At 38.4% G+C, this 26901-nt stretch overlaps 1 protein-coding gene across 1 annotated transcript; it reads right to left on the bottom strand.

The window, feature by feature from the left end:
* LOC310645445 (astacin-like metalloendopeptidase) lies at nucleotides 1-26450 on the bottom strand. Its single transcript, XM_083371153.1, has 11 exons — nucleotides 26342-26450; nucleotides 26199-26223; nucleotides 21103-21243; nucleotides 18891-19008; nucleotides 17991-18169; nucleotides 14000-14081; nucleotides 12569-12696; nucleotides 8913-9028; nucleotides 5500-5725; nucleotides 4461-4579; nucleotides 1-389 (listed from the first exon to the last, which is right to left on the bottom strand). Exons 1-11 carry the CDS (start codon nucleotides 26411-26413, stop codon nucleotides 162-164), a joined length of 1434 nt encoding a protein of 477 aa, XP_083227279.1. The 5' UTR covers nucleotides 26414-26450; the 3' UTR covers nucleotides 1-161.
* Nucleotides 26451-26901: the final 451 nt, after the last annotated feature.

Here is a 26901-nt window from a genome sequence, read left to right as displayed (position 1 = left end):
TTAATCTCAAATGTTTTGCAAGCACAGAATAGAATAAAACTTTTGATTACATAAGTAATTCAATTATTTATTAAGCTAACTACTGTATGTTGCATATAGTGTTTGATAATTTTTCACAACACACCCCACAAACTGATGTTCAGGAATTCTAGAAGTTTTATTTAACTGATTGAGTAGTCCATCTTGAATCCAGAAAGTTGAAAAGCAAAGTCGGTGTAAAACTCTACACGAAGAAAGTTTCCAGTAGAAGTATAAGGAGGAACTTTCATTTTTCCACAGAAAGTGCCAATAAATGGAGAACTGCTTTGACTGCCATCATAAAGCACAAGTCTGTCATATCTGCATCCATCAATGTCTTCCAGTTCAAAAGAGGTCATGGTCAAAGATATCTGAGGAATCCAGAAAAAAGTACACTTCTGTGTGTGTTGTGTATACTATAACATTTAATCTAAATTCAGCATCACAGCAAATGTTTAAACAACAAGAATCAGGATTTGGACTCAATTTTTATAAGTCACTTATGTGAAATGAAATTTAAAAAATATGGCTTACGATTTAGCATACTGAACATATCCATAAATTGTTTATTTGGGAATAACCTGTTGCTTTACATTCTGTTCCTGGTTATGTGCACACGTGCATGCATACTTGAGTGATATTTCCACTGTGACTATCAAAGACACAAAGTATGTGCATATAACGATATATACAGTAGCCCCGGTACCTCGATGCTTCAAATAATTTACTTGCGCTAAGATACACTGCAAAGTGACTGTTTCAAATACTTTTCAAGTTCTCGTGCCCAATGTATTTTGTTGATCTCCTTGTAATATTACTACTGACTGCTTGGAGAAGAAATGAGATTCAAGCTCTTGATATAAAAATAGAATATTATTTAATAACCTGCAGTTTATATGATAACTTTATCTTCACAACCCTACTAGAGATGTAGGATTTCTCCAGTGGTGGGATTCAAATAATTTAAAAACTGGTTCGCTGCAGAGGGAGAGGTGCGGGGCACTGTCATGAGGCAGGTGGGGGAGGAGGGGAGCTGCCCAATGTATCCTGCAACCACTTACTGTGCTGAAGGCCCCCCCCCCGCAGCCAGGCCTACCATGCCCCGACACCTGTCACGCCTCGCCTGTTCAGTAGTGACTTCTCCCACTTTCTCCTTCTTCCTCCTCCTTTGAACAGCCCTTCGCTCCCGTTGCTGCTTTTTCAGTCCTGGAGTTTTGTCCGGAGCTGTGCAGAGGGTCTTTGGAAATGAAGCCCCGCAGCGATAGGGCGGGGTGGGAACCGTTCTCTTCATTTTTGGACCAACTGCAAAATGGGCTGGAAGGAACAGCCTGAGGACTCCAATCTGGCTTTGCAGCAAGCAAGGGGTTTGGAGGCATGTGAATGCACACTGGTCTGGCGTCACAAAAAATGGTTTGTTTTTTCCCCAGTCCTGGATTTTTACTGCCGTAGTTTAAAATTTACTTGGTGCAGACTGGAAAAGCACCAATGGGAGTGAAAGGCTGTTCAAAGGAAGAGGAAGAAGGAGAAAGTGGGAGAAGCCCAAGGGAGACCTCCTCCATCACCCTGCAAGCAGAGACAAAGGGGTGGGTGGGAAGGCAGGCAATCTGGACACACTGCGTGGCGGGAGCAAGCAGAGGAGGGAGGAAGCCTTCCCCTGCCTGCCTCCGCTTGCTTCCACTGTGCAGCCTGTCTGGATCATCTGCCTTCCCTCCCTGCCTCCGTTTGCAGGGTGACAGAGGAGGTCTCCCTTGGGCATGGAACAGGGCGTCAGCGTCAGTCAGTGCTTTGGAGAACCTCCTCCATCAACCCGAGGAGTGTGAGAGCGGCAAGACCCAAACGGCTGAAGAGAGAAAACCTCCACATTGGATTGAAAAAACTTGGAAAAACCGGACACGGGAAGGCCAGGAGTGGAGACTCAGATTTATCATAACCGGTTTGTCGAACTGAACAAAAAAATTAGGTACCCGTTCTGCTGAACTGGTATGAACTGGCTGAATCCCACCACAGGATTTTTCCAATGGGAATATAATAAAGGTCATGCAAGAGCAAGACTAATGTCGATTTTGACAAATCATTGGCTATTTTTTATCACTATTGGTAAATAATCACAAAAACGCTATCAAGAATCTTCTGGCTTTACACTAGAATGATAGATTTAGATAGTTAAGAGCAAAAGACTGGCATCAATTAAAAAATGCAATTATAATTCTCTTTCAAAACATTAGGACAGAATTGAAGTCATGACAACATGATTAAGAAATTATTCTGTGCTTGGCAGAATAGATGCTATTAAAATGACAGCTTTTCCTAATTTTTATATCTGCTTCAAATACTTCAAATCCTCTTATCTCTTACGTGGGTGTACATATTGGAAAAATGCTTTTTAATGCATAATTATGGTGACTGAGATTACACAAACCATATAAGGAAATGTATGATGTAAGTTAATCTGAAATGTTATTTTTATGTTTTTCAATTTAAACAGTTAATTCACACTATTTGGAGCTTAAAAGATGGTCAGATGCTACAAGCTGAGTTGATTGTGCACTCTCAATATCTTAGAGTAAAAATGCTATTTACTATCATAGATCCATATTTACAAAGATTTATAAAAATGAACAGAGATTCTGGCCTTTGATCCTTCCCCTTTTCTCTCATAATTTATCATTTGTCATGGTTAAATAGGATCAGTTACAAGAAATGGCAAAATCAAGTGCTTTCTACTATTATAGACTTGAGTATTAATAAAAAAACTTATTTCTGCTGAGTGCATACTGGAAAAGAATTGATTGAAAATTCTAATTTGTTTTTAAATGAAATAATTATAATACTTTCTTCTTAAATTCATGACAACTTACCACTGAAGAATATCAACAGTGTTTAAAAAATGCTTCAAATCTACTTCATTTAATGTCAAAGAAATATATATTGAACATTATTCAGTATTTCTAAATCAATCACAATAGGCTCTTTTGAAAGACTAAAAAATATTGAAGAGGACTTAAAATGGGAACATGATTGCAATATGGAAAATTTTATGATAATTTTTTTCTTTTCATTAAACTAGACATACCCAATTCCAGCAACGGTTCTTAAAATGTTTTAGCCTCCAGTCCCCTAATCATTCTTGTTGTTCTTCTCTGTACTTTTTCAAGAATCTCAATATCTTTTTTGCATTGTGGTGACCAAAACTGGATGCAAGTGTGGTCTTATACCAAAGCATTGTAAAGTGGTATTAACACTTCACATGATCTTGATTCTATCCCTCTGTTAATGCAGCCTAGCACTGTGTTGGCTTTTTTCGCAGCTGCAGCACACTGCTGGCTCATATTTAAGTGATTGTCTACTAGGACTCAGAGATCCCTCTCACAGTTGCTACTATTGAGCAAGGTACCACCTATACTATACCTATGTATTTGGTTTTTCTTGAATTTCATTTTGTTAGATAGGGCACAGTGTTCAAGTCTGTCAAGATTCTTTTATATCTTAAGCCTATCTTCTGAAATGTTGGGTATTCCTGCCAGCTTGGTGCTGTCTGCAAATTTGATGAGTTCCCCATCTATCCCCTCATCCAAATCATTGATGAAGATATTGAAGAGTACTGGGCCTAAAATAGAATCTTGGGGTACTCCACTGCATGCTTCCCTCCATATAGATGCAGTTCCATTGAGGACTACACATTGAGTGCAGTTATTATCATCTTAATACCATACCTATTACCATCTCTAATGGCAATACCACTCAATTTTCCACCCACCCATTTATGATTCCTTTTTAAAAAACCCTTCATAGTCCAAGCCCACTTAATGGTAATATTCTTTTAGCCTCAAGAGCCCAACTTGCCCAGGTAGACCACCTGCAGCCTTTCAGATAGTGTCCTACTGCAACTGCTATCAACCTTAGCCAGCCTACACTATGAAGTGATGGTGGAAATAGTGTGTCTTTGATATGGAGGATGACTGTTGTGTTCAAGGATGCGTTAAGAAGGATGTTTTGGGCAAATTATGAATCATTACCTTATCATTACATTATTGCTGTGCTTTGAATCGGGCTCATTTCACACATTCAAAACACTACATATTTCTGGAAAAATTTGCAAGCTGAACCCAATTCACTTTCTCTAAATGTAATCTCTGTTCAGGGACTCATGCAGGAGCCTCCCCCCAAAAAGTCAAAATAGGGGTAACAACCACATAAGATCTGGGGGGGGGGTTGGCATACATTTAAACACATATAAAATGGGGTAGGGCTTCAATCACACTGTGTAATGGTACGTGGGAATCACCTTGGGAGACTGAAGGAAAACCCATAGACTGGGCAACCACCTGTACTGATTGTGCTTCTTGTCTGGAATACTTCACAGGGCTAACGTACAGTCACAGTCAGAACCACTATCTTCAGATTTTTGACCTTCCACCATCTTTTATACCACTGTGTCTTACCTTGTTTTCTGGAGGAGCACTGATAATCCATAGGCAAGCTTGATTTGGAGGGTATTTTTTAGGAAAGTTTGGAGTAGTAATGACTCCCGAAGTATTAGTGAATGTTCCTCCACACTTTACTATGGTTAAGAAAAAGAAAACTTCATGTAAATAATAAATAAAATAATAAAGTAACATAATAAAAATAAAAAAATATAAAATAAAGTAAAATAAAATAATAAAAATAAAATATAAAATAAATAAAGTAAAATAAAATAATAAAAATAAAATAAAATATAAAATAAAGTAAAATAAAATAATAAAAATAAAATATAAAATAAAGTAAAATAATAAAAATAAAATAAAATATAAAATAAAATAAAATAAAATAAAATAAGAAAATAAAATGGGTTACCTCATTACGTACATATTTTAAAAAGGTTTTCTTTTTGTTTTTAGTTGTGTGGTTGTTGAGACTGTAAGCAGGAGTGCAAGACTTTGCAAAATGATCATTGTAGAGCATTTGAAATTGTTATCCCCTTTTCATTTTTTTTTCTTGTTAGTGTAGAAATATAACCTCAAAGAAGCCAAGAGCCAAAGAGAAGGTGGCTGGTGACCTGTGAAATATCTGCCAATTATTGATCTTTAACATGTTTTAGGATTGGCAGACAATGATAAAGTTTGAAATCCTATGACAATTCATAGCTCAGAAAGACATGACAAAGGACGAAGCAGATAGCTTCATCCTAAGGCTATCCTCCTCCTATTGATGATAGAGCTGAAGTTATTGGGCTACTTTGAACTCAATGGAATCAGTATTTACTGGAATTGAATAAACCGGAATTGAAACTGATTCTCAGATAAGCACCAAATTAGAAATCATAGAGTTTGATAAATCAGAAGTCATAAAGTTTTGCATTTGGAGAATTCAATGAGATTCTTCAAAGGAAGGTGTAAAATTAAGTGATGTTACAGATACATTTAACCATTGCAAGTGATTTATTTTGTGTGTATCTGCTTTGTCATTTCACAAGTAATTAGTAATGAATACCATTCATACCATGTGTGTAAGAGGCTGTAAATCCTGTTGCAGTCTCATCTTCATCACTTACAAATTCTATAAGCATTGTGTTCCCAGAAGCCACCACGGCAGGTAATTGCTCTGCCCCACAACATTTGTCAATGAGAATCCGACCTTTTCTACTGCTTCCATCATAAATTCGGATATAATCAGAGGAACAGTTTGGAGAACTCTGGAGACCAAGAACATGAAAATTCAGGAAGACCTAAAGCAGAATAAGAAAAATAATCAGCTTTAAGTAATTTAAGTCGACTTCTTATTAAATGTATCTTGCTTTTGGTTAAATGTATGTTCTGAATTCACTATATCCTAACTCAGGGGTCAGCAACCTGAAACAGTGAAAGAGCCACTCGGAACTGGTTCCCTCACAAAAGGAAAAACTGGGAGCCGCAAAAAACGTGTGCACATGCGCGTATATGCGCACATGTGCAGAACAGGGTTTGACTGAAGAGTGGAGACAAGGTGAGATATGCACCTACCCTGCATATTTGAATTGATTGGTTGAACTTTTTTAGTCCCACTTTTTTTTTTGACTGCACATGGCAGAGGACTGGGAGCCATTTGGCTGAAAGAGCCGCATGCGGCTCCAGAGCCACGGGTTGCAGACCTGTGCCCTAACTGATATAGCACATGTTACATAATACAAGGAAGCTGGGGAAAAACACCTTTCATGTATAGCTGATTGTTACCCCATCATTCTATAGAGTATTTTTTGCTATGTATTTAATATTTATTTATTTTATTTATTTATTTTTATTACATTTATATCCCGCCCTTCTCCGAAGACTCAGGGCGGCTTACAAGCTTAGCAGTAGCCTTCATTCTATGTATATGCCTGCTTGTTAGGGCTTTCACACACACACCCCAAGCGGCATTACTACAAAGTCAGCTTATTGCCCCCAACAATCTGGGTCCTCATTTTACCTACCTCGGAAGGATGGAAGGCTGAGTCAACCTTGAGCCTGGTGGGACTCGAACCTGCACTAATTGCAGGCAGCTGGTGTTACTTAAGGAGGCATTAGCCCACTGCTCCACCAAGGCTCATTATGTTTTATTCTGCACCAGAATTAAGAACTGATTGTTACAGAGATGCTGAACATGCTGTAACTAATATTTTTAAATTTAATTCTACAGTCCATTTATCTAACTCTTCTATAGAGAAATTTCATTTTCGTTTTCTAAAAGGTCTTCCACTTTTAACTTAAGTTCCCTGTTTCATTTTATATTCTGGGCATAAAAGTATTTTTTTATTTCTAATTACAACATAGTCTTTCAAGTGTTGCTCTGCTGTCTACTATCTTTTATTATATTAGTGTCTGGTTATACATAGGACTGAAATAGAAATATTTTAACTAAAGCTGCCCATTTGTTTTATAAGATTCACTTAAAAAGATGCTTCATATTAGATATTTTTCACTGCAGAAATTACAGCAAAATCAGCAGTAAAGTTAATGAATATGTTCTGTACACAGAATAACAGAGTTGGAAGGGACCTTGGAGGTCTTCCAATCCAACTCCCCGCTCAAGCAGGAAACCTATACCATTTCAGACAAATGGCTGTCCAATCTCTTCTTAAAAATTTCTAGTATTGGAGTACCCACAACTTCTGCAGGCAAGTTGATTAATTGTTCTCATGGTCAGGAAATTTCTTAGTTCTAAATTGCTTCTCTCCTTGATTAGTTTCCATCCATTACTTCTTGTCTTAACTTTTTTTTTATATTGTGGCAACCAAAACTGGGTGCAATATTCCAAGTGTGGTCTTACTAAGGCGTTATAAAGTAGTATTAAGAATTTGTAGAGCATAGCACTATGCCAATAATTATGGCTTTCACTGAATTCTGATATATCAGGAAATTCAACATGGAGAAAACAAGTAGGAGAATAAACAAATAAGACCGCTGAGCAAAACATTTTATCCTCAAGTGATTTTTTTTATAGAAATGCATGTTCTTTGTTTGATTTCCCCCCCCCCCCCAGTTGTTCTGATTATGGGAATGGTAGGAATTAGTCAGGTGCTACACTAAGAGCTTTGAACATATTCTCAAACATTTCCATGCCAGCAGTAGAGTTTGGGTTAGCTCTGATTCACAAATTTCTCAAGCAGCTCTTGTTAAATCTGAGAAATGGCCTCCTGGATGGTTCACAGTACTGACACATGAAACACAATGAAGATTTATTAACTTCATATGCAAAACTATATAAGCAAAAGGCACCAGCCCATGGATAGAAATGAAAATTGGGTAAACGCAACATACTTCTTAATTTAGAATATATTAGCCTTTCCCAACCCATTACCCCATAATTTTTGAAAATTATAGTTGTTTGGTGAGCTTGTCAAGTTGGAGAAAGATGATGTTTGTTTTCTTTCTGAACAGTCACAGCTTCTTTCTTTAGTAGGCAATTTGCTTCTTGATACTTTGAAGTGTTTTTACTCAGAAGACATGGACTAAAACAGTAAAAAGATTTGTTTTATTTAGAAAACTTCTCTCTGCCTCATTTTAATCTCCATTCCAATGGGTTTGCAAGTATCCTGCCCAAAAATTATGAGAAAGAATCTGAATTTTTGCAGGTGATTTTGCTTCACACACATTTTAAAGCAAAATAGGCATAGTATTGATAAATCTGTATAGTATTGGACTTTGATGGAATTAAAGTTTTTTTTAATGTTATACATTTAAAGGCCAATCTGTTCTGAAGCCTCCTGTCACCTCAGTTGTGCACAACAGTTAGATTTGGGGAAAAGTTTCTGCTTAGCTCTAAGAAAGATGATTTTCAGGGGCGAGTGTCTTTTTTTCTCTTTTCAAACATTGTATGATATTATTATAAAACAGGTAATTTGAAAACCCAGGTAGTACATTCTATTACAGTGGTAATTATAATGTTAATCTCCAGTTCTCTGGAGATTAACCCTCCAGACAACTTAAATATTTAAAGATAAAGGGAAAAAAGTTAGAATAAAACTTGAAAGTAAATGAAAATTTTAAAAAATCCCCTTTTGCATTGTATTGTTACTCACCCCAGCTAAAGAAATCAACACCTGAGAAAGTAAGTGTGAACAAAACATTCAAGTCTATGCTTGCGTGGACATATATGAATGCATAAGGATGTGTTTTTGTGTGGCTGTCTAGTCCCTGTGTATGCAGGTATGTGTAAATGAGTGGATATGTGCTGTGGCCCTGTTTGTTTTTGCTTTAACTCTGCCTACATTTTATTTGATTCCCACTCACTCTGTTCAGAGAGCCCATGGAATGGCAATCCTGAAAAAATGTGGCGCCCAGACTAAAAAAATGTTTATATTCTGATTTAGGAAATAAAGGATATCAGATATGCTATGAAATATGATATGAATTGTGCTGTGAGATATGATGTTATTTCTGATTTGAACTCCTTACCTTTCCTTGTAGAATTTGAATGAGCCACAAGCAGGTGATGTTTCTGGGATATGAATGGGGGTAGTTATAAGAGGAAAAATGGCCACCTGGATTACGTAGCACAGCACTACAATCATCTAAAGGACAGAATAACATATTGGCAAGGAAGAGGAGACATTTAAGCAGAAAATTCATCTAAATGATCTAGATTCACAAAGGAAAAGTCACATTTATTAAACATCTTTCAATGTACTTTAGTAAAGGTCATTCTTTTGTAGAAGATAATGTAGTAATGAAATTCCATGTCAGAGAAATACCTGTTAATGACCAGTGGTCTCACAACTCTACAATGAACAACACATTCAGAATTTTTAACTCAGTCAAGATCAAAATACATGTTATTACTATAAGGGAGGAAGAAAAGGACGCAAAAGACTAGCTTTTATACTATTGGAAACATTAGCTCGTGCACTGCAATGATCTCTACTTTGGCTTCTGCAGGCCTTTTGTTGGTAAGGACAAAGCTTCTGGCATTTGGCTGATGGATAGATTTTGCTTTCATAGAAGCAGCAGTAGTGGTCCCAGTATGGTGGGTGAATGGATGAGCAAATGTAAATGAGAACAATATGGCCTCATCCATTACAGTAAGGGAGCACAGTAGCTCACGTGCTTAGACCACTTGATTTCCAATTTACAAGCCTGCATTCGAAGCCAAAGTGCTGCTGTGTAGCAGGGTGACTGCCTGCCATTTGGTCCAGCTCCTGCCAACCTAACAGTCTGAAAGCACGCAAACATCAGCAGGTAAATAGGTACCACTTTGATGGCTCATTAATGGGGAGATGAAAGGACGCCCCAACTGCGCATCCCCCAGGCAATGGTGATATCACTGGCTAATCCTGAACAGGCTTCAGCTCAACCCCGACAAGACTGAGTGGCTGTGCGTGTTGGCATCTCTGGAAACGCAGAATATTCCATCTCTTAATATGGGGAGGTGAGCTATTACCCCCCGTAGATCAGGCTCACAACTTGGGGGGTCCTTCTAGATTCACAGCTCTCCTTAGATCATATAGGAGCTGTGACTAGGGGGGCCTTCACCCAGGTTCACCTGGTGCGCCATTTGCGGCCCTATCTAGACCGGGATGCCTTGCGTACAGTCACTCATGTGCTCGTGACCTCTCGTTTGGACTACTGCAACGCTCTCTACATGGGGCTGCCCTTGAGGACCACTCAGAGGCTTCAACTGGTGCAGAATGCAGCCGCACGAGTGGTATTGGGGGTCTTCCAATACTCCCATGTTACACCTCTGCTCCGCAAGCTGCATTGGCTGCCAGTTGCCCTCCGGGTGAGATTCAAGGTGCTGGTAATGACCTATAAAGCCCTACATGGCATGGGTCCGGATTACCTATGGCAGCACCTGCTGCCGGCATCAACTTCCCTCCGTCCAGTGCGCTCCCACAGAGTGGGCCTCCTCAGGGTGCCTCCAATCAGAGAATGTTGATTGGTGGCCACCAGGGGGAGGGCGTTCTCTGTGGGCGCGCCAGACCTATGGAACCGCTTGCCGGTTGAGCTCCGGATGGCCCCCGACCTTCGCTCCTTCCGGCGCGATTTAAAAACTTATTTATTTGAACAATCTGGCCTGGTTTGATGGGTTTAGGGTTGGATCTAATTTTAACATAGTTTTAAGCATTGTATTATATTGGGCATGATTATTTAATTCTTTTAACTTCTTTTAACTTTTGTATTTATATTTTGATATTTATTGCCCTGTACACTGCCCTGAGTCCTTTGGGAGAAGGGCGGTATAAAAATTTAATTAATAATAATAATAATAATAATAATAATAATAATAATAATAATAATAATAATAATAATCCTTTCACCACGGAAGTGCCTTAGTGCTCAGCATGGAAGTAGAATCCATTACAGTTGCACTGAAAGCATCATATGAGTTTCTTCTATCTTGAGCTTCCATAATTAGAGACAAATAGAGGGAAATGATGGCATCTTTGTGATGATTTCATTACATAAAGGAGAATTAAATTACAGAATACATATTTGCATCAGCCACAATCCTCCAATGCCAGAAAACCTACATCCTTGTCTGAGAAATATGATTGGAATCCAAGCAAAGCTATCATCTTATTGGTTCAGTATGAAGTGTATAGTACATCTCCCTGAAATCAGATGATGTTCCAACAGTGGCATTCCTGTCCTGGCCACTCCATTTCTGAAATAGCTTCATTATTCAATACATTTTATGGAGCCATTGTATGTCCATCTCATTTCTACTTCATAGCACCTTTTTGGCATGCTTTATTTGGATGATTGGATATCTTTTGCTCATTTTTCTTTCATGACGACAAAGCTAAAACTCACATTGCGTACAAATGCATCCTAGCTTTCTTCCATCACAGAGAGCCCTTGTTTTTTCTAGTTACTTCAAGCCACTGAATGCCTCCCAAAGAATCTTTTGGATTACACCACCCTCCTACTGTATAGTTATTTTTAGAATGGAAATCTATATCAACCTATGTTGTGGATTAATAATTGCAATAAGCATCTAAGTGTTTGGAAAGATCCATAAGGAGATTTCATAAATAGACATATATAAATACATGCATATCTATAATATAATTCTCTTTTACAAATAAACAGTGTTATGTAATACATAGAAAAACATTATGTAAACAAGCAAATCTTGCTTCCAGCATAACCATGCATCATGTCATACAAGGCCTTTTATTCCTTAAAATTCTCACTCTTCTTTTTCTCACTGTCTTTTCAACTTCATTGAATTATCACTTTCTCCATGTTCCCGTCTTTTCAATTTGTTCATTCTTATCTTATATTTTTTTTAAGATTTGATTTTTATTCAATTTATGTGAACAAACCTGTGAGTCAGTTTTGTATTCCATCCACATTCATTACCCATTCATTTTTCTTATTTATCAGGTGCTTTTCTTAAATAACCCATTCCTGTTACATTAGATTTAATTTTACATGTCTTCTAACACAGCCAGTGCTCATTTCCATATATCAAAGTAGATAGAAGCACGTTTTATTCAAAGCCATTTTTACTTTTTCGGTAAGCATTAATTATAATGAACCACTGTTTTCCCATTATCATTTGCATGTCGTAACATTTCTCCTTTCATTTCTCCATCTTTGGTAAACATTCTCCTAAGGTACACCAGTTCATCTACCTGCTCTAATTTTTCACCTATTTTATCTTTAATCCATACATTTTTAGATCCATAAAGTACATAAGCATTCATGTCCCTAAATAAGTCCCCAGAAATATTCACTATACATTTCTTTAATAATAAATACACGAAATAATCAAGATAACATCGCACATCCTTATTTTACTTCCAGAATCACTCACTAAGATCTGATGCATTCTTTCCATCACATATTGTTCTTATCCCATTTAGCAGCTATTTTTCAACTTTATATTTATATAAAACACTCCATACTTTGAGCCAATTCACAGTCTTAAACTTTGTCTTAATTAACAGATGTACAGTAAATTATTCCCTAAGTTTAAAGCACTTTGTTGAATAATGTCATGTAATGTCCAATTATTTTATTAAATTTGGCTGCCTTATAATTCAATGTTATAAAAATTCACAATATTAAGATGAAAAGTGTGTTGTACGTATGACTTTATTACTCACTGCAGTTGTAGAGCTTATTGATTTTTTTCACATCTAAGTCGCTCAGTCCTACTCTTTGACCAATTGGTACAGATCTGTTAGGAATGGGGATAATGGTTGGTTTTCCAGCAGTATTAGAAAAATCATACCTGCCAAAACAAATTACAAAGTCTAATTTGGTAAATTTATTAATAGCCCATATCTTATATAATATATAACAATCCTGGAAAATCAGGATTAGGATAAAAGCCAAGAAAACTATCCCATTAATTTCTAGGATAGTATCTGAAAATATTTGTCACATATCAGCATGAGAACTGAATTTGGCAACAATGTGGCATTGAGTTTTTCCCATCCATTGGAAGCAAAACAAAACAAAACAAAAACAAAAAAACACACCCAGCTATTTTAATAAGAATTTCCAAAAAATAATAGTCAAAGTAGGAGCTGAAGGGAGGGGGTGAATTATTAGACAACAATAAAGGAGAATATGTGTAGCTCTGGGATGAAATGAGGGGTCCTTGGTGCTTTCTGAGCTTGGTTGTTTTCTTGCAGTTATTTCATTAGCTAAACTAGGTAATCAATGCTATCACTAGCATTACAACATCACTATCGCAACAACAGTATCACTGATGATGTTACCTAATCTGGGTAATGAAACATCTGCAAGAAAACAACCAAACTCAGAGAATACCAAAGATCCTTAATTATATAACAAAAAACTCCTTACAGCCAATGGGATTGGTCTAGTTCTTTTTTTCTTCCTTTTTTATGAGGGGGGAGTTTGTTGAATTAAATGAGCTACTACTGTTTTCAGGTTTTTTGAGTCTTTCCTTAACTTAATTATTTCCAAAGCCAAACACATTGAATAACAATCAAAGACTATCACTTAGCCATGCTTTTCAGCCAAAACTTCTATGAAGCCTTTCTAGTTTTGGCTCCCCCCCCCAAAGTGACAATTGGTTCTCATACACTGCTAACCCCATACCCAAGAGTGGTAATAAATCACAAGATGTCCAGACACTTAGCCCTTAACTGAGTTCTCAGAATAACTTGGCAGAAGACCCTCAGTCATGACTCTGCTGTGTTAAGAGTTGTGTTACAGAAAAGAACGAAGTCCCAAACACTACAGCTGAATGACTGAACAAGGAGAGAATTACATAACTACATTTCAGATTTAAACATCTATCTTTCTCCCTGCTTCCTTACTTTTCAGAAATTAAACACTGTTCTCAAAAAAAGATAACAGAAAGATTTTTTTTCTGATATTAAAAGGATATCCTTATTTGAAAACAATGCAAATTCCTTCTTCTATAATCACAAGGAATTATGTCAGAAAAAAGAAAATACCTTAAAATGTTTTGTTTAACATTTACTGTGTGTGCCAGTTGTTATGGTGCTGAAGTTGGGTGACTATATAAATTCAGTCAACTACTCAGTCAATAAACTTACGCGCCATAATGCATAACTGAATCATAGTCATATGGAAGACCTAGATTGGTGGTGTTCTCTTTCTCAAAATTCCCCCGTTCTCCTGAAATATATTAAAGTAAATAATAAACAGATTTGCCACCAATGCAAAACACGAAGAGAAAAGAGGAGGAAGGCAGGTTTTCATTCACATATTTCAGATTTAAGGATTTGTGAGTGTAGCAATGGTTTGTGAATTTCTGATTACTTTTAAACTTTATCCTGTAAGAAGATTTTAATAGAATCTAATTCAATCTTATTGTATTAGCACAGCAGTCACATCAGACAATGAGCCATTAAAACTGTTAACAAAACATAGAATTCAATTAATACTACACACACCTCTCACACACATACACATATACACCACACACACACATACGTATGTGTGTGTGTGTGTGTGTGTGTGTAATAGATGAGAGAATTCAGCCATTGTGATAAAGATAATACAGATGGTCCTTAAGTTATAGCCATAGAATTATAAAGATGGAAATGATCTCAGAGATCTTCTAGTCCAACCCCTGCTTAAGACAGGAGCCTTATGCCATCTCTATGCCATGAGCGGTTGATGGAGTAGTGGTTAGAATGCAGTACTGCAGGCTACTTCTGCTGAAAACCGGCTGCCTGCAGTTCCGCCGTTTGATTCTCACCGGCTCAAGGTTGACTCAGTCTTTCATCCTTCCGAGGTTGGTAAAATGAGGACCCAGATTGTTGGGGAAAATGTGCTAATTCTGTAAACCACTTAGAGAGGGTTGTAAAGTACCGTGAAACAGTATATAAGTCTAAGTGCTATTGCTATTGCCATCTCAGTCAAATGATTGTCCAGTCACTCGGTGATCATTTGAAGTTACCACCAACCCGCCCCCCGAACCACCACCGAGGACTACTTACAACCCAGATTTGAAGTTCCAAAGCCCCCCAAATGGAATATCTAAGCGCTGAAGTCATGATTTCTCAGGGTGGAACTGAATACTTAGATTCAAACATCTGTTGTTGTTGTTAGTTGCGAAGTCGTGTCCGACCCATCGCGACCCTATGGACAATGTTCCTCCAGGCTTTCCTGTCCTCTACCATCTTCTGGAGTCCATTTAAGCTCACGCCTACTGCTTCAGTGACTCCATCCAGCCACCTCATTCTCTGTCGTTCCCTTCTTCTATTGCCCTCAATCTTTCCCAGCATTAGGCTCTTCTCCAGTGAGTCCTTCCTTCTCATTAGGTGGCCAAAGTATTTGAGTTTTAGCTTCAGGATCTGGCCTTCTAAAGAGCAGTCAGGGTTGATCTCCTCTAGGACTGACCGGTTTGATTGCCTTGCAGTCCAAGGGACTCGCAGGAGTCTTCTCCAGCACCAGAGTTCAAAGGCCTCAATTCTTTTGCGCTCAGCCTTTCTTATGGTCCAACTTTCACTGCCATACATTGCAACTGGGAAGACCATAGCCTTGACTATACGCACTTTTGTTGACAGGGTGATGTCTCTGCTTTTTAGTGTGCTGTCTAGATTTGCCATGGCTTTCCTCCCGAGGAGCAAGCGTCTTTTAATTTCTTGAGTACAGTCCCCATCTGCAGTGATCTTGGAGCCCAGGAAAATAAAATCTGTCACTACCTCCATTTCTTCCCCATCTATTTGCCAGGAATTAAGAGGGCTGGATGCCATGATCTTGGTTTTCTTAATGTTTAGTTTCAACCCAACTTTTGCACTCTCCTTCTTCACTCGCAACAAGAGACTCTTCAGTTCCTCTTCACTTTCTGCCATTAGAGTGGTATCATCTGCATATCTTAGGTTGTTGATATTTCTTCCAGCAATCTTAATTCCAACTTTTGATTCATCTAGCCCTGCCTTTCTCATGATGTGCTCTGCATATAAGTTAAATAGGCAAGGCGACAGTATACAGCCAATTTTGAACCAATCAGTGGTTCCGTGTCCAGTTCTCACTGTTGCTTCTTGGCCCGCATATAGGTTTCTCAAGAGATAAATAAGATGTTCTGGTACTCCCATCTCTTTAAGAACTTGCCACAGTTTGTTATGATCCACACAATCAAAGGTCAATGAAGTCAATGAAGTCAATGAAGCAGAAGTAGATGTTTTTCTGGAACTCTCTAGCTTTCTCCATGATCCATCGTATGTTGGCAATTTGATCTCTAGTTCCTCTACCTCTTCGAAATCCTGCCTGTACTTCTGGTAGTTCTCGATCCACATACTGCTGGAGTCTAGCTTGTAGGATTTTAAGCATAACTTTACTAGCGTGAGAAATGAGGGCAATGGTGCGATAGTTTGAACATTCTTTGGCACTGCCTTTCTTTGGAATTGGAATGTAAACTGATCTTTTCCAATCCTGTGGCCACTGTTGAGTTTTCCAAATTTGCTGGCAAATTGAGTGTAGAACTTTTACTGCATCGTCTTTTAAGATTTTGATCAAACATCTGAGTAAAGCCTTTATTCTATAAAAATGGGAAAAGCTTTCATCCATGCTTTAAGGAGCTTATCTCTGAAGCTTATTTTCCCTGAAAATAAGACTGATCTTACCTTTATTTTTTGCCTCCAAAAGAGACACCAGGTCTTATTTTCAGGGTAGGCCTTCCTTCACCTCCGGCACCAACGGCCCTACCCAGCCAGTCCACTTCTTCTGAGGCTGAAGTTCTGCAGCTGCAATCAGGCCAGCATTTTGCAGTCAGGCCTTTCCAGAAGGTCTAAGCAGCCGACTACTGAGCTATGGATTCAATCCATAGCTTGGTGCTTGGCTGCTGAGGTCTTGCAGAATCAAGCTATGGATTGAATCCATAGCTCGGTTCTTGGCTGCGAAGGCCTTTCGGAAGGTCCTGTGACTGAGAAATGCAGGCCTGGCTGCAGAAGAGGCCTCAGAAGAAGTGGGCTGGCAAAGAAAAGCCTGGCTGCAAGGTACGTGGGTGCGGGGCACATGGGGCACTCCACCCCTCCACTCCCACCTTAGCTTGATTTTTAGGTGTGAGCCTCACCCCAAAATTAGGGCTTATTTTTGGGATAGGATTTATATTAGCTAGCACTTATTGTTGGTGTAGGCGTTACTTTCGGGAAAACGTGTTAGCTCAGGGGCAGAACTGGTTATGCAGTGCCTAGGAGGCTCAGACCAATACAAATCTGGGCACTTTCCAGTATAAGACCATATATGAACAAAGAAAAGCCTAGCTACATAGCTTTTACAATACATTTTATCACATATTATTAACTGTATTTATTGTTACCAGATACCCAGAAAAACTACAGGTAGACCTCTATTTATGACTATTTAAAGTTACACCAGTGTTGAAAAAAGAGTAACCTACAACTAGTTCTGATACATATGATTCAGGCACTTGGCAATGGGCATATGCTTTTAGGACGATTGCAGCATCCCAAGGGCTATGTGATCACCCTTTCTGATCATCCCAGGGGACTTTTAATAAGCAAAATCAATAGGAAAGTTGGATTTGTTTAATGACTGTGTGATTCACTTAAAGACCATGGCAAAAAAGTTGTAAAATCAGGCATGACTCACTTAATAACAGCATCGTTTAGTGACAGAAGTTCTCATCTCAATGATGGTCCTTAGTCGAGAACTACCCTACAGAGAAAGATTCATTTTGAAGTCACAGTCTAGCTGCTTTGAAAGCTTTGAAATCTCAGAGAAGTCTGAACTTTTCCAGATACTTACTGTAGGCCTAATTAAATCTTCACTGTAAACCAGGGGTCCTCGAACTCGGCCACTTTAAGACTTGTGGACTTCAATTCCCCAACCAGCCAGCCAGCCAGTTTGAGGACCCCTGCTGTAAACCAATCCCTGATTATGGCTAAATTGCCTTGAGTCATCTATACATATGAGTACAGCTGTACAATTCTAAATGGATTTAATGCCTGTTAAGTCCAGAATGCTTTGATGGACAGACAGTTGTAAGAAATAGAAATGCCAAAGTGACCACTCATTTCAGGCAACAAAATGCTGTTTGAGTGCTATCATGCCTACCTTTGGCAACATATTCCAAGTTAATTTTAACATAATTATCTCGGTCGCTGCGGGTTTGTTCATGTAGAAAACCTAGTGCGTGGTTGAGCTCATGCTGAATCAACCCTTTATATATGCAGCCATTTTTCAACAAGCTGAGTTGCTGTCTGCCTCCAATCTTTCCAAAGTAGGACCAGCATCTGATAATATAGAATGGGAGAGCGGTCATTATGTAAATTATACTCTAAGGCAGACATGTCAAACACAAGGCCCAGGGGCCGGATCCGGCCCGCGAAGTGGTTTCATGTGGCCCGCAAAGCCATCCTGGAAACAGTGAGGGAACGGCCCCCACTGCCTTGGCCCTGGCCCAGAGAGCCTCCTTCTGCAGAGACCCTCAGATCTGTCCCACTCTTGCCCGGGCCCCCATAGGTACCCTTGATGCGAAAGATGTAGAGCTGGCCACGCCCACCCAGTAGGCCATACTCACTCTAGCCACGCCCACCCAGTAGGCCACGCCCACCCTGGCCATACCCACCCGGCCCCTTGAGGGCAACCGCAATGCTGATGTGGCCCTCAATGAAATTGAGTTTGACACCCCTGCTCTAAGGAATTTAAAATCATTGTCTATAAAAAGACAGGTAAGTCTATGCTGTGTTGTGTTTAAGGCATCAGGTTCGAAATTCAATATCATTGTACTGCAGTTTTAACAAGCAGGGTTCTGTGGTTAAAAAAAAATAGTTCCCCTGTGCTCTAGGAATTGAGTTGATAAATTATTATCTTTGTTAAGAAAGATATTGAGCTTGATCCATGTAATATGTGCTCACATCTTACACCACAAATCTTTGCTGTAATGTAGAAATACAACAGCAGAAATAATTCAAGGAATATGTTGTTAATTCTTGAAGGATAAATGTTTCTTACCGATCTCCAGGGACAATGTTTATGTAGTCATATTCTACTGTGTGTTTGATAAACCGGATGCATGTCAGGGTGACAAATTCTTCCATTGCTTTAATTATCACATTTTTGTGCTCCACCGCTGAAACAAAAACGTTATAGAAGAGATCAATGAATGCCCTCATATACAGTACATTATGTTAAGTTCTAAGAAAATAATTTTTGCTGATACGGGAAAACTGCTCACTTCTGGGGATTACGGTACTCTAACAGTAAATACATTTGCTTCTGAAAAATAAAATTTATGCTTGATGAAAGATTGCTTTAATGTTGTTGTTGTTGTTGTTGCTGCTGCTGTTATTTAAATGGCTTCTACTCAAATGACAGGGTTTTTCTTGTCCTTACTTATCGCACGGCTAGGAACTAGTTACAATTTGGCTAAGGGTTCCAATTTCAGGAATAGAAAACTGGAAACTAGTATTCCTTTGAGGCCTTTCTGTTGGGATAGGCTAATAGAGGGAGAAGTTACAACACACTTGAAATGTATGTGGATCTCACATCTGCAAGAAGTTGTTTGTGTACTTAGAATGATGAAAGTCTATAATTTTAAATAACTCTATCAGAATGATCAGAGAAGAACCTTTGAAAAAAATATGGGTGATGATGATTTTGAGTTAGTATCTTCACCACCAAGTGAATAAGACTCTGGGGTAGATATAGAAAGGCCCACAAGACTTAATTCTTTTTAAAGACTACCCTGAAGGAATTCAGTCTGAAGGAGAAGGAGGAGGGAGGTTCCATTTGCATTAGCCATGTGAATAATGTAATAACTGTGTTAGGTTTATGTCCATTCTACAGTATTTGTCATGAAAACCTTTTGCAAATAAATCTTAATCTGGCCATGTTACGAACAACCCAGTATTTTGCTATCACTCCAAGCATCCAATAGAGATTGAAATCCCTTGCATATAAATATTTGTCAAGTAATTTTTTTAAGCATTTCAAACCATGAGATCCTATCAAAATGAGCCTTCTGGTTAAGAACCTGCAATTTTTTTTAAAGCCAAAACAATATTAACTAATGAATGGTACGCCCGGAGTCACACTGCAAAAGCATTTCAGTGTGTCAGACAAAGGAAGAGATCAGGCATGCTGAAAGCTGAATTTCCTTTAATTGAATTAATTTAATTTAACAGTATTCAAATGATTATTTCCCATGTGTTTAATCACTATATCCTTCGGTTGCAATGAAATTATAAACTAAGAACCTTGGTAGGGCAGGAGTTTTATGGTGAACAATTATCATATTTGCCTCCTACAAATCAGTGGTGGGATTCAGCCGGTTCACACCAGTTTGGTAGAACCGGTAGCTAATTTTTTGTTGCCCAGGCCCAGAACGGACTTCCGGAAGCGGCATCCACACAGAGAACCGGTTGTTCACATATTTGAATCCCACCACTGCTACAAATGCATCCAAAGTGGAAGAGGTTTGCAGAGAACCCTTTGAGAAGGACCTGCTGTAGGCATCAAGAATTATTTTATAAGTGATCCAGCCTTCAAGAGCTGTTGCCTTGTAGTTTTAACAGTACTGAGCTAGCCAACCATTGGTTTGACTTTGTATGAAGCTGGGTTCTTATGTGAAAATATTTTATTATTGATTCCAGGACAATCTGAATCCCTTGCAATCTTAGCTATATCATCAAAACCCATTTGGAGATAAAAGAATTCCAGTTGTCTTTAATATCACTTGAACCTAACTCGGACTGTATATAATATACTTTAGTACTACAGCTAATGTTATTGATGCTTGCAGTTTTTAGGTAGTGATGATGTTACTTAGTTCTGTAATGAAACATCTGCAAGGAAACAACCAACGTTACAGAGCACCAAGAACTCCACAGTTCAATCTTGAACTACAGATATTTTCTTCATTTGGAATTATTCTTAGAATGTGAATACAGTTCTACTAATAGAATTCACTAATAGAATTTAAATAGGAAAATTAAAAACAATACTATAAAATTCTGCTATTATTGATTGAATAAGAATCCTATCTATTAGCAATGACTTGCATTATGATCAGGCCTGCTGTGACCTTGGTCAGCAGGAACAGGAAAATAACCTGAATAAATTGTAGAAAGTATCAGTAATAGCTTCTACTTGTTGCTATCTATTGAAAATGGTTCTTTAATTCTTTTTGTATGAAAGGATGCTTATTGGAGAGACTGAGACATACAGAAATCATGAGAGATATTAACTGGGATCTTGACCAGGCCATCTTCTGATCTGGGCCAGAAACAATTTCCACTACAGCTCATGACACTTCTCTGTGTTCTTCTTTTATAAACAATATCATCTTGGTGAAATTCAGTTTCCCCTGCAAAGAAAAATGAGAGCAACAACTGAAAAATGTTAACAGCTCGTGTGCAATTATATTATCAGCCCTCGGAGGTAGGCAGAGTCAAGAAACAAGCATGGCAGAGATTCCAAAGGTATTCTTTTATTATAGTCAGACAGAAGGATGAAATCTTGAAGATTTTGTCTGTCCCATGTTGTGCTACAAAGGATCAAGGAGTTATTTTTATTTTTATTATTTCCTCTTGCTTTCCTCTTTCTCAGCAGTGAACCCTTAATGGCTTTTTCAACCCCTAGTCACAAACTCAAATCTACATTATTTTACACCTCCTCCCCAGTCAGAATCCCTGCTCTTTCCCATCTAGGAAAATGGGAATCCATCAATACATATAATAATACCTCTTTTCTGACTAACAGATGGGTCTATCAGCTTGCCAGCGTCAGCAGGTAAGTCCCGAAGTGATAAGCAGATAGAGCTGGAAAGTGCCTACTCCCTCCTCTTGTCCAGCACTGGCAACTGGAGGATCTAATGTGGCAGGAAACAAAAACTCCCCTTTGTCTTGGGGATCATTGGTGGAGCCCTGGTGGAGCAGTGGGCTAATGCCTCCTTAAGTAACACCAGCTGCCTGCAATTAGTGCAGGTTCGCATCCCACCAGGCTCAAGGTTGACTCAGCCTTCCATCCTTCCGAGGTAGGTAAAATGAGGACCCAGATTGTTGGGGGCAATTAAGCTGACTTTGTAATAATGCCGCTTGGGGTGTGTGTGTGTGAAAGCCCTAATAAGCAGGCATATACATAGAATGAAGGCTACTGCTAAGCTTGTAAGCCGCCCTGAGTCTTCGGAGAAGGGCGGGATATAAATGGGATTAAAATAAAAATTAAAAAAAAAATCATCACTGGTTGATTCTGAATGCAGTTTGTGGGACAGAGCTTGTCTAAGAATTTCAGAGGGAACTGGCAGACAATGTGGGCATCTATCACCCCTTCTTACGACCCCTCTAATTCAGAGTAGCCCTTCCAATAAATACAATATTCTAAGAATTCCATTCTGTGTTTACAGTCTAGAATACATTCCACTTTGCATTCCTCTTCCTCATCTGCCAGAAACATTGGGGGTCAGATGGGGAGACAGGTACAAAATGCAAGGGACAGGGCAACTCCCCATGAACAAGGAAAGACTTGAATCTTGAGTGAAGATTATGGACAACTATAGGCACAAAGCCACTGAGCTAATTTGATACATAACAAGGACACAGCCAATAAATTTTGAGTCTGGTTTCTTAGGTGAGAAGAAGGTAATCCAAATCCCCCATCACAATCTCGCTGGAGCCTTGTCTTTAAACTTTTGTTACATTTCTTTACACACCCTTGGCCAAACCTAGCTTTTCCTTTAATAAGGAGTTAATAAGAGTTCAGCAGCCTGTCTCTCTAGAAAAAGCTGCTCAAGGAACAATGGAGGCTGGAACTCTGGACATCAATATGTGGAGATTGTAGCCATAAATTGCTTGAAAGGGAGACATGATGAGAGAGGAGTGCAGCAGATGTTATAGGAAAATTCTGCAAGAAGCAATACTGTAATTCAATCCAATTTTCTTCCTGGTAAGAGATATAACAATGCAAACACTGATCAAGTGTTTCTTTTCTCTGATTGTTCAGTAGATTTTGGGTGATGAGAGGAGGATAAATGAATACAAATGTCCAGGAAGTGGAGAAGAGCCTTCCAAAACCTGGGTGTAAATTGAGTGCTGAGGTTTGAGGTTACACAATTGAGTCAACTTCTGTAAAAACACGGCCTAGAAAAAGTTATGCATCCTCTCAAGTTATTAATAACTCCTTCCAGAGATTAAAATAAGCCACCTTGGTAAACAAATCTACCACCAAAATAGTGCTATACCCTTATACAGTTGGAAGATTAAAAATAACATCCAGAGAGACTGGAATCCATAGTCTAAGCAACTGGACTAGTGTAATTTGGTGTATTTAGTCATGACACTCAGCCCTGTGATAGATGTGACAGGATGAAGCATAGTCCTTGACATCAGCCCTTGCTCTTGGCCCTGGTGTATGGATCTTGTTCTTGTTGCAAGTGAATCTAATTAACAAATCTATTATCTCCCCATTCCTAGCTTTTATGTGTGCCCTTTCAGGCAGTTGTGATGTTAGTTGTATTATTCTGCTTTAAGAATGTGGTGCTGAGTATTACCAAGAAATATCATATTCAGGCTTGCATGGCAGTGCATCCAACAATTCTAGTGTAACACAGACAATACAAAAATTAACATAAGAGAAACATTGTGCCTATCTGAACTAATGTAGAGTGAGTATATGTGCCAGTTGCAGGCATTCCAAAGTAATGTGGCTACTTGTAGGGTGTAAATTGTTCCCTCTGAGAAATATTTCCATAGTCGAAATGCTGCTTTTATGGACAGTGTCTATTGAAAATATCCTAGTTTCTTTCTTCTAGAAAAAGAAGCTTGGAACAAAATTTGCAAAGCAAGATATCCTCTCCTACCATTGTTGAAACCTTCAGAGCACCCATGAAAGCATAGTCCAAGGGTAAGTGAAATTCTAAGTAGCAGCTACAAGGAAAACTGAGTCTTTGAGTCCTGGGAGGTGGCTTGCTTTTAAGTGGACCATTTAAATTGTTGTCTTGTTTTCAGAAGCTGAGTGAATAGTTTGGGGCATTCTGCAAAATTAGGGATGAGTCATTGATAAAAATGGACAAAGCCCCCAGACACTAGAGTTTTTTTTTTTTACATTTCTAGATTCTTTTTATGGGTGAATTGATTGCACTTAGCTAAACCCATGTTCCACAGAAGGTCAAAGGGTGGAGGACCAGAGGTCCATTGGCCATGGAGAATGGCCAGGGGAGGGCCAGCAGAAAAGGAAAGCTGGCTGTAAATCAGCTGAGGTGGCTGGGTGCAAAGGGAGAGCGGCCAAGGGTCGGTGACTAAACGTCCTAGACCCCTTATCCATGTAGCAGACAGCTTGTGCTGACAAAGGTGTTATAGGACATTTTTAATATGACTCTGATATAAGGACAGATCTTCTCTAAAAAATCAGTGTGTCATGAAAAAAAATCATGTTCACCTAAAATAGCAGAAAATATTTCAGCCATTAATCAGTAGAAGACTATGAAGCAATTAACCATCCCAAAGTGCATTACTCAAATTTTCCAGGTTGAGTGCTAAAAGTTGTCAAATATTAATGCCCCCCTTTCATAGGGATCAAATTGTAAGTTCTTCTCAGGTCCAGTTTAGTAAAGATGTTTACTTTCTGAAGGCTATCCGGTAGATCTGAAATAAGTGGCAGAGAATAGTGGGTCCCAATTGTCACACGGTTAAGCAGCTTATAATCATGAATAGGCTTCACAGAAGAATTCTCTTTTAATAAAAAAATAATGATCCAGATGTGGATGAAGACAAAGGGCAGATGAATCCTTTCTCCAGATTGTCATCCAGAAGGTCTTTTTAAATAGCTAACTCTTGATTAGATATGGAATAGTGTCTTTTAGCTCTTTTGGCTTCACATTGGACAGTATATTCACACACTCAGTGTGTGGGGGGCAAGATGGCTTTTCCCTTTTCTGCAAAAATATCAGTGAAAACTTTGTACTTTTCTTGCAAGGAAAAGAATTCAAGCAGGAGTGGAAGAGTGAGAGAAAGAAAAGAATGGGATGCCTGCAAATGGCACTGCAGATACGGTATTTTTGAGATGGAAAAAAAATAGTCCCTTACTTCCAGAAGCTATTAGGCTTATGATTTTATAGCCAGTCTATGCCCATCACTATGGAGACATGGAAAGAAGTTGTGGTCTGGAGTGGCAAGAATTACTTTGGTCATTTTTTTTTCTTATAGAGGAGTTTTACATTACAAAATAGGATAAGCTTGAAGCAATTATTTTTGTCAGTTACTGTATTTCAACTAGTAGGATTATCTGATAACCCAAATGCACCATAATATGAAATCAGCTGTTGCACCAGAGTTTAAAACAGCTGTATTTTTGTGCTTGAGGGTCTATGAAGAGTAACAGCAATAATAACATGCACTTGCCTGCTGTCAGCTGTCTTAAGTTCTTTTTAATTGTCTGCAGACTTTCCTGCAGAGCTCTTCAGAAGGAGATTGCGAAATTTTTCGAAACGTGGCTTTGGAGTGATTTGCGCTTTTACTTTTGAGGTAACACACATTCCTACAGCGGCGATACTTTCTAGCCACCATACTGAACATTGTCAAAGTTTAATGTTGACTGGAACCTCTTACTGATTTTAGTGTACGAAACAGAAAAGATGAAAATGATATGACATGTAGCCTTGGTGATTAGAAAAAATAGATCACAGAAAATGTTAGTATTGTTGTGAACATAAAGTAAGAGGTTAATTTACTTAGAACTGTCATAAAAGAAAATCAGAAGTCACTTCTTTATATTGATTTTCTTTCTCCTTTTTTTCTGCACTTTTACTTCTTTCTCTTACCTCAGTGACATGATAATACCTAATACTGTTTGCTCATCCTATTTTCTCCTGTGAGGTTAGTTGGGCTGAGACAGAGTCACCCAGCCTAAGCCTTTCATGCCTAAGGCATGAGTAGAATTTAGTCTCCTGACCTCACCACTAGACCAAACTGGTTCTGTGGAATGTGGGTAGTAAAGGCTAAAGTGGTTCCAGTAGTAGTAGGAACACTGGGCATATATATTTGGGCCGGCAAGGTGTTCAAAAACACTGTCTCTGTCTCTCTCTTTATATATATATATACATACATACATATATATGTATGTGTATGTGTATGTATGTATATGCATATGTATATGTATATATATACTGTATATATATATATACTGTATATATATAAACTGTATATATATAGTATGTATATATATATATACACACACACACACACATACATATATATACATATACACACAAACACACACACACACACACACGTTTATAAAAGAATTATAAATATAAATCAAACTTACCTGAGTCCTTGTTTTCCAGAATTCCCTGCAAAAGAGAGAATATCTTTTTAATGTGTATAATGTATTACTATGGCAGAGATGCAAAAAGTGAGTTCTTCAAAGCAGAAGTCAAGATCATTATCTTCAGCTGATTGAGGACACACCTGGACAGATTTACTTCTTGTAGGCCTATGGCAGAAAAACAATAAGGTGCTCAATAGTGCCAGAAGGTTCATCTTTGAATTTTTTTTCCACAGGTTCTTGTAAGTTACAAGGAGCTCTGCTTCTTCAGATATAGTGATTGTATTTGCTCATTGGATTACAATTTTCAGTGAAGACTGCTGGCTTTAATCACTGTATAACAGTTAGATGGCAAGATGTATTTTCTCAGAAAGAAACAAGCTGTGAGAATTCCCAGTAGAATTGGCCAGGGATCATTTTGTGCTACTTTATCTTAAAACAAAAACAAAAAAACAAAAACAAAACAAGGAATGTTGCAATATGAGCAAGACTAACTGTTGGGTAACTAATAATGAAATGTGTGAGTAATCAGTACATAAGTGAGAAGGAAAAAAACTGTTAGGAACATAAGCCCATTCTTCAGCCATGCACCTGTAGCACTGGATTTTTCTCCTGGAAGCTGGCAATATTCCAGCTTGTGGGTCTACAACCCAAAGAAAGTTAGTCATGAGGATGAAAATGTGCAGATTACTGCAAGGACTGC

This window comes from Vipera ursinii, assembly GCF_947247035.1.
Source record: "Vipera ursinii genome assembly, chromosome: 1".
NCBI classification, from domain to species: Eukaryota; Metazoa; Chordata; class Lepidosauria; order Squamata; family Viperidae; genus Vipera; species Vipera ursinii.
The sequence above is the reverse complement of the archived record's forward strand: the minus strand, read 5'-3'. Positions and strand labels throughout refer to the sequence as shown.

Coding starts and splice junctions, on each gene's coding strand:
- LOC310645445 (XM_083371153.1), bottom strand. CDS start 26,413: ATGAACCTTCTGGCACTATTGAGCACCTTATTGTTTTTCTGCCATAGG. Junction 26,224..26,341: donor CAAGAAGTAAATCTGTCCAG/GTGTGTCCTCAA, acceptor TCTCTTTTGCAG/GGAATTCTGGAAAACAAGGA. Junction 18,170..18,890: donor AACATTGTCCCTGGAGATCG/GTAAGAAACATT, acceptor CTATATTATCAG/ATGCTGGTCCTACTTTGGAA.